Source organism: Odocoileus virginianus, chromosome 8 (genome assembly GCF_023699985.2).
Source record: "Odocoileus virginianus isolate 20LAN1187 ecotype Illinois chromosome 8, Ovbor_1.2, whole genome shotgun sequence".
In the NCBI taxonomy this organism is placed as follows: Eukaryota; Metazoa; Chordata; class Mammalia; order Artiodactyla; family Cervidae; genus Odocoileus; species Odocoileus virginianus.
The window spans coordinates 73,102,421-73,115,585 of NC_069681.1; the positions used below are offsets into that span (position 1 = coordinate 73,102,421).

Here is a 13,165-nt window from a genome sequence, read left to right on the forward strand (position 1 = left end):
AGTCTCCTGTATTGGCAAGCAGATTCTTTACCCCTATTGCCACCTAGGAAGCCCATAGTCTCCTGTCATATTGGGGTCAAATGTTCACACTCAAATGAGTGGGACAGATACGTGAACACAGTTTTGTTTCAGGTAAATGTCTACCCTGGCCAAGCTTATAACGTGTCCTCCCTCCTGCCCTCAGAGATGCTTTACCGACGACCTTCCACCTCTTCACAGTGAGCAAGAAACAACGAAATAATGTCTTTTTTCCCCCAGTATTTTTCTGTCCTTTCTTTCCAGTTTCATTGCCATTACCCTGGGTTAGATAATAACTGGTGATGATGATGATAATTGGTAGTAAAAATTTACAGCAATAGTTCCTTTATTGACTTTTTGCTTCCAATCTTTTTCCACTCCACTGCACTCAGCACCACACCAATCTTCCCAAAACATGAAAAATGATCCCACCCTTCCCCAATATAATTTAGCAAGAGACACCTCAAGTCTGTAAAGTAAAAAGTCCTTAAGTATGGTATTTAAAGTCTTCAGATCCAATTTCCGAGTCCCATGTCCCATGTGTGTGGGCCCTACATAAACCATTTACTCCAAAGTTACCATCTTTACACAAACTTTTCACTCCAGGTGTGAAATACTCTTCCTAACGTCTGTTCATGTATCTTACTGAACAAAATGCATTTAATCACTAACTGGAGAGGAAAATGAAGTCTTGAGATATACCTCAATCTCACAGAATGGGCCTTGAGGTACTTGTTCTTGTGATTTTGTCCCAGCAGTGTCACCACAGGAAACTGTCATTAATGACATGAACAAACATGAAAGTCAGAACAGTAACTCATTTTATTAACTGAGTTTCCATTTCTAAGAGCAAATATGTCTTTCCCATGAGGAGAGGGACTCTGTCTCTCCTCTATGAAATCCTTGACACCTGTAACAGTGCCTGGCATCCAGCTGATGCGAAATATCTATTTCTTTCAGTGAATAAACCACAGTGGACCAACAGAGAATAGTTGACACGTTTTAATATTTATTGGTAGAAACAGATCTTCAATGCATACTTTGTGTTTGTATAAATTCTACATTCTCTTACTTTTGTTGTCATTGTTTTATTTAGAGTTTTTTTGGCCTCCAAGTGAACTTAACATAGTATTTATGCATTTGATTCTTTACAGATTTTTTAAGATTTTAAACTAAATTTGAGAAACCATGCATGTTGTACATTTTACTTAATTTAATCCAAAAAATGGTTTACACTTTCAAAAATGTCATGAAAAGGCAGAACTCAAATAACCTCTATGCTCTAAAATGTCCATGTTCCATTTCTGAAAAAAGAAATATTTGTTCAGTGTTATATATTGCTTGCTGTTGAGTAAGTCAGATTGTCAGAAACGCTTCATAAATTATCTCTATTTTTAAATATCTTAATCCACTTCCTCCCAGAGATGATCCTGCAAATATTAAATATTGTGCCATATGCAGTAATAGCCCAACAGCTTAAAATAAGAACCAAACCAGTAGTTTTCAGACTGAATATTTTAACCTTAAAATTATATACCTATATATACACATATTAAATTTAAGTGCTGCATAATAAATTTAACATTTCAAGTAACTTGAGTGCATTGAGCAAACATTCAGCCAGGGACTCTTTCATGAAGACACTGTCCTTAAAATGAAAAGTTAAAGGAAGGCTTATTTAGACACCAATGTCTGGACACAGTATGAAGCCTATGGGACCTGAAAGTCCAAGCAAAACCCTGCAGGAGTTTTCGGACAAATACTGACTTGTAACCTACCGAACTGTGCAGATACAAAAGTGCTTAGCATGAACAAAATTACCAAAATAAAAATATTTTAAAGGTTATTTGGTTCTAGCAATATTAACTATACTGTACTTTAGGATAATTTAACATTTGCTTTTTAAACTTTCTATAAATTTACTCTTTTTAACAAGTTAAAAAAAGCACACACACAAAAATAGTTCAAACTATAATTATCTGCTATTTTTCATCCTGGTAAGCGCATCACAAATGATTCAAGAAAACAATGCCTGAACACAGCTCCACGGCGGTGTGCTTCTGAGGGACTCAGGGCATCACCCGCTATTGGCTAGGCCGGACCCTAAGACAGGTTGCCGGCAGACGGGGCAGGTGCAGTTCTCCGAGAGCCACCGGTCGATGCAGTGGATGTGGAACTCGTGCATGCAGGGTAACCGCCTGAGCTTGTTTCCGGCCACGTAGTCGCTGATGCACACACTGCAGGCCTTGCCCGGCTCGCCGTCCGCACCGCTGTGCTCGTAGTTCCGGGTGGAGAGATTGTCGATCTGCTCTTTGGTTAAACCACGCGTAGGGTCGTCATCGTCCCCCTCGTTAAGCAGGAAGAAGTGAGCGAGGCGAAGAATGGGTAGTGTTCCTGTCTCCACTAAGTTACCTGAACTCCGCGCAGCCCGGCCCACCATGGGGTCGCTTGCTAGTGTATGAGGCGGGGTGAGCTCCACGCGGGCCAGCCGGCCCCGGGGGGCTCCTCCCACAGGAGGGCCAGTGGCCCCACCGGGGGGACCCGCGTATGAGTGCAGCGCCGGCCCATGCGGCCCATCACTCTGCACCTCTGACTCTGACTCGGCCTCCATGAGAAAACTCAGCTCACCAAAGCCAGTCATAATCTGCCTTAGGATTGATCGCAGCGCCACGGAGGACGGCTCGGAGACCTCGTGCTCAGACATTCTGCGCAGCGGCACGGTGATGGTGCTCACATAGGTGCGCATCCCGGAGCGCTCCTGGCGTGAGATGCTGCGGTGGAAGCCCCCGCTGTTTCTCTCCAACGAGATCCGGTTCTCCGCCAGCCCCACCCGAGACCGAGTCCTGTTGGCGATGCTGTCGCGGTCGCTGCTCTCTCCGGAACGAATCCTCCTCACCTGCAGGTCCAGGGTGATGGTCGGGTGTCGCCGCACAGCCGCAGGCAGCCTGCTGGGCTCCTCCTCCTCCTCCTCCACTGTGATTCTGGACACGAGCCTGGAGTTGGAGAAGAATGAGGACGCGGCCCCTCTGCCTGCTGGGTCCTGCTCAAGTAAGACCCGGGTTACCTCTCTTCTCCTGACAGACCGCCTGGTGCTCTGCTGGGAAGGCCGGCTCTCTCTTTGTGAATTATGGTAAACTGTGCCACTGGGCCGCTGAACTGGCGACCGGCTCCGACTCCTGAAAGTAGACCGTAGTCTTATGGGCTCTAGTCTTTGGTTTGTATTCCTTACTGTGACATTGGTTCTGGCCCCATTTTCCCAGACATGGGCCGCTCCAAACCGCTGCCCTTCCCTCTGCCTGAGTTCACTCCCACCTGATGGGGTGCTGACATGAGTGAGGGGGGCACCAGGTCCAGGACTGACAGATGCACCCCCAATTCCATTTCTTAGTCTTCCCAATGGAGACAGAGAGCCTTCAGCTGAGTTCTGCCCCCCGGAGCCAAGGCGCATCCTGGGAAGGCGGGCACCGCGGCTGAGATTCCCTGCAGCCTGGCTCCTGGTTCGCCTGGCCACAGGACTGCTTGGTCTCTGGGGCCCATCTGCAGCCTGATCTTGGCTGACATCTGAGAAGGGCATGCCCACAGAATCTTCGCCATCCATTTCAAATCCTCTGTTCTCGTGGTTGATGTGGATTTCCAGACTAAACCGAAACTCTCCACTGTGCGGGTTGGTTCGACTCACAGCTCTCCAGGTCTGGTTCCCATTCTGCCCACTTCGAGTTGCATTTCCTGTGCGAAGAAAGGTGTTCAGCCACTCCAGAAGAGATTCTTCATTTGAACTCTCTCGAGGGATTCCTGAGTCTGGAAAGCAAAGCAAATCAACTTAACATCAATTCCTGAAATCTATCTTTAGATTTTCATTGAAAGCTTGTAAGATAGTTTTTATTAAATTATATTTAAGAACATCTGTGCATTTGAATGAATGAAAAACAGCCAAAAAGAAAATGAACTTTCTAAAAGAAAGGTGTATACTACAAGCATACTATAATACACAGTGTGAATTAACATTATAAAATCTAAATACTATTTGTGCAGAGGTGTGAAGAAATCTTAACTCTTGCTTTCTATAGGCCTATTATTGGCAAAATATTAAGGCAAATGAAAACTATAACCATTACCAAAACTGTACATTTAAACTGCTTTATTCATATGGCAGTATTAATAAAACATAGCAACAAAACATAGATAATTCACTTGAATTTGTAGAATCCTTTTGGGAAAGGTAACTGTTTTTTACAACTAAGTATTTTGGTAACCTTAAGAATCTTGTTTCTTAGAAACTTCCAAAAACATATAGCTTAAGAACTGTGGCTTTATGAGTAAAATATTAGAACCATATGTCTTTATGTAAAGAAAGGAAATTTTAAGCATTTAATTCAGTTCTCTATGGCTATATCCTTATCTGTAAATTTGAGATAATAATAGATGTCAGGGGATTATCATGAGGATAAAAGAAGACATAGTATATGATTAATATAACATCTGGCATGATATAATATCTGAGAAAGCACTCAATAAATGTTCGCCATTATATATAATACAAAAAAATACATTTTCTGTTCATTTAGAATGTGAGCTGCATGAAGACAAACAAGTTTTGTCTTATTTTGTTCACTGTTAAATCCCCAACCTCTATATTATTTGGTAGAAATCAGACTCTCAATTAGTACTGCTGAATGAATCAATTTAGAAATAACTGTGCCCCTGATAAACTTGACTATGACAGTGCTACTGTGGGAAGCTTACATTTTCTGTTTTTAACCAGTGGGTTATTATAAGTACAAAACTCAATGAAAGGCATTGTAATGCATATTAACTACACAGACTTTACCCTTAAAGTCTGTTCTACTCAAAAACAGCTATTTAACTGGGACTGCTTTGATCTTATTTCATTACTGCAATCTCTCATAAAAAATGTTCTTTATTAAAGTTAAACCTGTTATTCAGCTGCTGATTATCAGTAAAATAAGCAACTTTACCCATATTCTAAAAATATAAGCTATTTCATTTGTGATGAGTACATTTTCCATTAAAACATATCTCAAATGACCAGTCTTACCAGCTATACTCATACAGTACAATCTGCCTATATCAATGTAAAGAAAACAAGAGTTAATATCCACTTCCCATTTTAATTTGCAAAGAGATATGAGTAAAGAGCAGGTAAACATTAACTCATTCTAAATGCCACTTCTTTAATTACTAGGATGTAGTGATGATGATGCATGAAAGAGGTCACTCATATCTCACAAAATCTGTGGTCCCGTCTTCCACTGTAAATGCACTGTGATGGTCCTGGGAGCAGCCTGGCAAGCAGCGTGTTCACAGGACTGAGTTTTCATCAACAGAACTGGAGTTGGAAGTGAGAGAGCTCATTTTCAGGCAGGTGCCTGCGCCTCCTTCTGGACCTAGAACTGCCAGTTGGAACCTAGATGTGGTGGTGACTTAGCTTGATCATGAAGGGCGCACCCCAGAGCAGCAGCAGTTGATGTCCAGTAAAGCTTTCTGCAATAGTGGAGGTGCTCTGTCTCTGTGCTGTCTGATACAGAAGCCACTGGCCACATGGGACTATTAAACGCCTGAATGTGGCTAATATGACTTGAGGAACTGAGATTTCAATTTTATTAAATTCAAATAGGCCCATGTGGCCAGTAGCTACTGCACTGTGTGGACAGCACAGTTGTAGAACCACTCTGCTGGCTGGGTTGGTCCCAGGAGGCTTTATGAAGTAAAGTGTGTCTGCCCTGGACTGTTAACATTAAAGAAGAGTAAACTTATATCTTCCCAAGCCAATGCACTTGAGGTTTTTAATAGTCTTCACCCTAATTTATACCATGATCTTGATATAATATGTGAAACTACTACTAACAAATACTTGTGGGGAAGAAAGTGGTAGGGCGGATCTTAATGCTGGCTTTACTTTTAATTCTATACACTTCTGTTTAGTTTGAATTTTTTTTAACAAGCAATTTGTTTTTTCAAGAACTTCTATTATGACTTAAGTGTCTTTTCAGTAAAATGATACAACAAACACAAAAACACAGCAAAGCAACAAACAGGTTTCCCTGACTCAGTCTTTCTGTGTTGTTCTGTGTAACTTCTTAAAAGCTAAGCTTAGTTATATTAATTTAAACATAAAAACTAGTCCATACAGTCTAAAATTAAAAAGAATTCTGCTGGCAATTAATATATTATTTCATACACAGGAGCTCCTGAAGGCAACGAGTGTATAAGACATCTTTATGATGCAACCTCTGTCCTGTACTGTCAAACTGTACTGCATAGCATATAATTTATAAATACTCCCTGAATGAGTATCACATTAAATCTGAAAAACACTAAAAACCAACGTCAGACAAGGTCCTGGAAGCTCATGTCTGCAATTACTCCATTCAAACCTGTTCCTTATGGAAAAGAGTCCATAGTACCTCTGGCATTTGTCCCATTTCTCAAGTCAGGCTGAGATGCTATTTGTTCCTTGACACCATCTAACCGCTGTTGTAATTCTTCTGATGTTATTTCTCCTAAAAAACAGAAAAATGCTCACTGAAATCCAAATTTTTAAATTACTAAGTTTTATGAAAACTTATGGTCAGACTAATCTTTAGCAATCTGTGAAAGACATTCTACTGTTTTCATTCGTGTAAACTGAAGACAGTAAAAACTGTTTACTTGATGCAAATACACATCATTTTGGTTGTTTCCTTTATTAATGTTTTATTTAAATTAAAATAAGATTTAATTTGAATCATTAATAAAGTGCTCCCAGTTGATATACTTAGGAAACCACAGACTATAATTTTGTGGATTTTTGTCAGAGTTAAAAAGAAATTAAGAGGGGAATATTTCTAGAGAAAACTTCAAATCTTTACTTGAATTTTACCTAGTTCATTATATGGGTAATCCTATATACAGTATGCAAATATGCAACATACAAATATATTACATACAAACCTGCAAGTTTCAACCAGTTCATTGTAAAATTAATTTGTAAAAAAATTATGGAGCACCTCTGACATTGGGGGAGTTACTAGTTCAACTAAATAAATAAACAGTAACACCTCAAATGAGTTAAAATCAGGTTTGAAATGAATAGTATTTGTACAAATATGACAAGAGAAATAGGACCACATATGTAAATATTGAACACTATCATGTACATGAACCAGTTGGTTTGACACTTGTATAACAGTGCTATATATTCAATATTCTTGTTTAGTCGCTAAATCATGTCTGACTCTTGTAAGCCCATGGACTGTAGCCCACCAGGCTCCTCTGTCCTTGGGATTTCCCAGGCAAGAATACTGGATTGGGCTGCCATTTCCTCCTCCAGGGATCTTCCTGACCAAGGATCGAAGTGAATCTCCTGCATTGGCTGGAGGAGTAAAGGTGGAGTCTTTACTGCTGAGCCACCAGGGAAGCCCCAATATTAACCTACTTATGACATACAGAAGTACGCCAGTGATTTTTCTATGTTGTTATGTTACAAAGCTCTTGAAGTCACCAAAACAGTACAGTGTATTTTGGAACAGGGAAGATGGGGGTAAAAACCCCTCCTAACACTGAAACTTTTAATAATGCTGAAAAAGCTATTTTCTCTTTTACCTATCCCTTACCAGGAGTGCCTAAAAGATTATGGTCTCTCATCAGCCGGTAATCTTCATCATTGAGATTGTTGATAAACTGGTAATAGGCTTCTTCTCTGTGGAGACGCTCTTGCTGCCACCTTCTCTCATTTTCTTGGTGATGCTGGTCTTGGGATGAGGTTTCTTCACCACCATCATCTGATTGAGATCTAGATCGATTCATGCTGAGACTCCTGGCTTTCTGTTCAAACAACAAACACAAATTCATGGTATTAGTCATGGCTTCATGTTTGTTTTTTTTCATTTTCATTTTAAAAATCTGCCCAGTACTCAAATACTTCATATGCCAAGTCTTGCAGTGAAAATCTTACATGTAAAATAAGTATCAATACCAACTGCTCCTAGGCAATACAACACAACTAGGCCTATTGCTTTGCCGAAAGCTGTCCTTGAAGTTAGAATGGATTTGGTTTCACCACATATTTCTCAAACTTGAAAACCAAAGTGATTATCTCACTTTTTAACTCTTTGACTCTCCTGTAAAGTTGGTCTAATATATTCCAAATGTCCAAATACTTCATGTTGGTTGGCATACAGATTTTAACCTAGAATTATGCACAGTCTTTACTTAATAAGCAAAGGACTACTGGGTATTGGGAGGGTATCATTTACATTTATTTCCAGTAGGGCTTTTCTTCCCAAAACAAAGTTCATAAATGTAACATTACCCTCTTTGCATTTTGTTGAAGTAAAAATAAGTTAGCTGAACAGACCTGGAGTTGACCTCTCTTACACCTCACAGGAGACAATACTACATGCACAGCTCTGGGGATCCTGCAAGCACATCAGAGTTTTTGTGCCTCTCCATAAGAACCTTGTTCCTAAGATTGGAGTGGTTAGTCCAGAGGCTGCTGAGTGCCAGTGAAACTCCCTGACCTTGCTGAAGCAAACAATGCTTTTAGATTATCCTGAAATGTCATTCCTGAGAAATTTACTATTAAACCATAAGGAAATCAAGGGAGGAATTATTTATTTCATAAATATCTTAAAATTTCTTAAACATATCTAAGTCATTAAAGCTTCAGTTCTCAACTGGGAATGCATATCAAACTCACTTGAGGAAATTTTTCAGAATACAGATGTCCAGAGTTCATCCCCAATCCAGGTCAGAATTTTCCAGGATAGGGCCCAGGTCTAACTTCAAGAGCTAATTTGGGTGTTTTGTGCCTGAAATGGGGCTTCCTGAGTGATGCCAGTGGTAAAGAATCTGCCTGCCAATGCAGGAGATGTAGGAGACACAGGTTCAATCTCTGGGTCAGGAAGGTTCCTGGAGGAGGGCATGGCAACCCACTCCAATATTCCTAAGTGTGGGTTCTGGAGAATCCCATGGACAGAGGAGCCTGGTGGGCTACAGTCCATAGGGTCACACAGAGTCAGACATCACTGAAGCAACTTAGCATGCATACATGTGGCTGAAATAAACCATTCCTTGGTACATATACACCATGGAATATTACTCAGCCATTAAAAAGAATTCATTTGAATCAGTTCTAATGAGATGGATGAAACTGGAGCCCATTATACAGAGTGAAGTAAGCCAGAAAGATAAAGACCAATACAGTATACTAACACATATATATGGAACTTAGAAAGATGGTAACGATAACCCTATATGCAAAACAGAAAAAGAGACTCAGATGTACAGAACAGACTTTTGGACTCTGTGGGAGAAGGCGAGGGTGGGATGTTTCCAGAGAACAGCATTGAAACATGTATATTATCTAGGGTGAAACAGATCACCAGCCCAGGTTGGATGCATGAGACAAGTGCTCGGGCCTGGTGCACGGGGAAGACCCAGAGGGATCGGGTGTAGAGGGAGATGGGGGGGGGGGGATCGGGATGGGGAATACATGTAAATCCATGGCTGATTCATGTCAATGTATGCCAAAAACCACTACAATATTGTAAAGTAATTAGCCTCCAACTAATAAAAATAAATGGAAAAAAAACCAAACCATTCCTTGACAATTTTCAGTATGTCACTAACAAATATGTATAAGACAGCATATAACTTAATAGAAGCTAGAGGGTCAAATGACTAGGTGGGCAGTGAAGCAACTGTTATAACAATGACTCAGTGTCTAGCAAGCAAACTATTGATATTTTGGGTTTCCCCAGTGGCTCAGTGGTAAAGAACTGCCTACCAATGCAGGAGACTCCAGTGCGATCGCTGGGTGGGGAATGGCAACCCACTCCTGTATTCTAGCCTGGGAAATCTCATGGACAGAGGAGACTGGTGGGCTACAGTCCATGGGGTCGCAGAAGAGTCCGACATGACTGAGCAACAAACAACGAATTGGTACTTTAAAAACAAAGTGAAATCAGCCTACGAGTGTAACTTAAGAGTTAGCTACTATCCAATCTCACAGTCTAACATTAAATTACAAGTTTTTTTTTTTTTACTATCCAATCTCACAGTCTAACATTAAATTACAAGGTTTTTTTTTAACAGTGATAACGTCATTTTTAAAAGGTCTGTAGCACCATGTAATCACATGCAAATGAACATTATCAAAAGTTTCCGATTTCTTTTCATGTACAGCATGGTCAGGACTAGCCCATCATTAGCAAAGGGCGTTATTTGGTAGGTACGGCAGTAATGTGACTTTTGTATATTAAACGATTAAAAAAATTTGAAACCTGTCACAAGACCGAACTAAATTAGTATTGTTCAAAACTTTTGAGCTTCTCCTCAAAAAGGTAATTCTCTGGTACAATTAAACACAATTAAATCCAAGTGAATACCTTCTTATTTTCCTTTCAACATGCTTTTAACATACGCAGTGGTATCCGTCTTTCCATTGTTTGTGCTTTTTTTTGACGGCTGCTCATCTGAAGCGATAAAAGAGAGTGAATGAATTCAGTCTAAGGCCTCTGGGAAGGCGAGGAAACGGGCTAGCCGTCTCCAAACTCGGCTGCAAAGCCGAAGCAAAAATCTCCAGTAAATTCTGTGGAGAAACTCACCTAGAAAATGAGATGCCCGAACAACTAGGTCATGAACCCCGCCGCCCTCCCCCGCAGCAGAAACTAGGCCTCTCCCAGAGTGATAGCTCCTCTCTCAGGCCCTTCCTTCCCACCCCGCTCCCTCTCGGAGGCGGCCGGGCTTGGGGGCCTTGGGCTCACTTCTCAACCTTCACTTTCTCGTCACCCCTGCCCTCCACCTCCGATACCGGCTCCTCTCCTGGCCGTTACGACGGAAGCGCGCGCCGGGGGGAGGGTCCCCAGAACAATAAACAAACGAGCTCAGGGGGCCCCACCAACCTCTTCCCAAGCCGTCCCCGAGTAACGAACGCTTCCCCTGGCGACCCAGATTCCCGAGGGAGGCGGCTGACAGACTGCGCCTCAGAGCCAATCACCGGCCAGGGCGGTGCAGCGGGCGCGCGGGTAGCCAATCAGAGCAGAGGCGGGGCTCCGGGCGGTGGGGTGGGGGCGGCGTCTCCCGGAAGTTCGCGGGAGGCCTGGAGAGTTCCTAGGAGCTCACCTCGCCGGCTTTCGGTCCGCTTCCCTTCAGCTGCCGGGAGAGAAGTGTGCGTCCCGGAGGCAGTGACCCGACGGCGGGCGGGGCTCGCATCCGCGCCTCTGGAGGCCGCTGCCCTCTGTGGGCGTCTGCTGAGGAGAGGCCTCCTGCTGTGCCGCGGGACTGTGTAGCCCCCTCTGGAGGCGGGACGGCCGGGCCGCGCCCTGCGCGACTGGAGATGCTAGCTCCACCGCTGCGGGGCGCACGCCGGTGCGACCGGAAACCGCGTCCGGCGGGGCCCGGGAGGCGGTGTCCAGCGTTCCGGCCCTCGGGCCGGCGGTCTCTGGGCCGCTCTCCCCGGTTGGCATAAAGCCCAGCTGTCGGCTCCTATTGCTTGATCGCCTGGGTACCGCGTAGCTCAACACCCAGACGCTTTCCCGTATTGCTTGTCGGAAACTGCCAGCCCTCGTCAACTCTCGAGTGCTCTTACTCCTGTTGCTTCACCTTCCCTCTAGGAAGGCGCGTTGAAACTCTACCCACAGTCGTGCCTCTGGTTTTATTTCTGAGATGTGACGCTTTCCAGACTCGCCTCACACCACTCGTTAAACTCTTGAGTCCCTGCTCAGCCTGGTAGGGGCTCCCCGACTTCCCTACGGTCCAGAAGACTCAGTCACTGCGCGGGTGCTCACACTGCTGTGATTCTTCAGCTCATTCATTCATTCATGGCCTTAACTGGGGAGCCGCTCGTTGATCCCCGCCATCACGCTGAGCTCCTGGGTAACAAGCCGGTGTGAGCTTGGGAATCCATGAGCTACCAGTGTCGTAGGGGTCGACGGACGTGTTGTTGGTTTGTTTTTTAATTGGCATAGTTATAGAGACTAAAAATGGAAATGTATAAATGATGCCGCCTGCAAGCCCCTTCAGTCATCTCTGCCGCTTACTGCTACAGACTGGACTCTTCTTGGTGTCTGGGAACTACTTGAAATTCAATCTTGGGAACTCCTAGGCAACCCCAACCCTACTTTTACCTAATTTCCTTTATCTCCCAGGACTCATTTCGTATCTCTTGGTCAAAGGGTTTTTTCTCTGATACTTCTGACTTGACACTGTAACACCAACCTCCAGACACACAGAAAACTAGGCCCATGTCCCTTGTATGGGCGCACCCTTGGCTTCCTCTGTGTAAATGTTTTATCATTTACTCTTCTTGCTGTTCAATCCCTAAGTCTCGTTGGACTCTTTGTCACCCAATGGACTGTAGCCCACCAGGCTCCTCTGTCCATGGGGATTTTCAAGCAAGAATACTGAAGTGGGTTGCCATTTCCTTCTCCAAGGATAACAAATATTTACTGGGTGCCACTAGGAATTAGGTGCTAGTGATAACAGCAGAAGATGAGACCAACCAGGCCTCTTGCCCTCCTTTTCAATTGAAAAAGACAACCACTGAGCAAGTTCCTACAATGATTTGATTTTCTGTTCATTTATAGGTCTCTCCCATCTAAGGTCCAAACTCCTTCCATTAGAACAAATGGTTTCATTCATTTTTATAGTCCAAGAACTCAGCACAGGGCCTGGCACAACATGCCCCCCAGACAACTTCATGGATGAGCAGAGAAAAATGCACTTTTGAGACTTCCCTGGGAGACCAGTGGTTAGATCTCCATGCTTCCACTGCAGGGTGCACAAATTCCATCCCTGCTTGGGGAACTACGATTCTGCATGCTGTGAAGCATGACTAAAAAAAGAATACAAACTTTTTACAAACAGGATTAATGCATGTTAGTGCAATGACCTCAAGAACTGTGAGTACAAGGTTGAGAAAATCACACATGAGACATCTAAAATTCAAGCAGAAATCATTTCAATATGAGTTTTAATGAGTGTAATACTCCCTACCCTAGGAGTAAAAAAATATAAAGTTTAATCATGTGATTTACCATGTGGAAATTTCTACAGATTTCTGTGGATAGACAGTCAGGTCATGTACTGAACCTGAATCCAGTATCTTGCTTCAGTTTTGTATCCTAAGATAAAGTGACTCTACAAG

General features: G+C 43.0%; 1 protein-coding gene across 6 annotated transcripts; it reads right to left on the reverse strand.

Annotated features, from left to right (window-relative positions):
- Positions 1–1,005: 1,005 nt before the first annotated feature.
- Positions 1,006–11,369, reverse strand: RNF6 (ring finger protein 6). 6 transcript variants are annotated; one of them, XM_070471700.1, is made up of 6 exons: positions 11,143–11,369; positions 10,407–10,493; positions 9,806–9,938; positions 7,632–7,842; positions 6,444–6,539; positions 1,006–3,816 (listed from the first exon to the last, which is right to left on the reverse strand). In XM_070471700.1, the coding sequence occupies exons 3-6, from the start codon at positions 9,911–9,913 to the stop codon at positions 2,096–2,098; spliced, it is 2,136 nt and encodes a 711-aa protein (XP_070327801.1). In that variant the 5' UTR covers positions 9,914–9,938; positions 10,407–10,493; positions 11,143–11,369; the 3' UTR covers positions 1,006–2,095. The 6 variants fall into 6 exon arrangements, with proteins under 6 accessions (XP_070327801.1, XP_070327798.1, XP_070327802.1 ...); XM_070471697.1 differs by lacking the exon at positions 11,143–11,369 and adding an exon at positions 10,923–11,024; XM_070471701.1 differs by lacking the exon at positions 11,143–11,369 and adding an exon at positions 10,832–10,876.
- Positions 11,370–13,165: the final 1,796 nt, after the last annotated feature.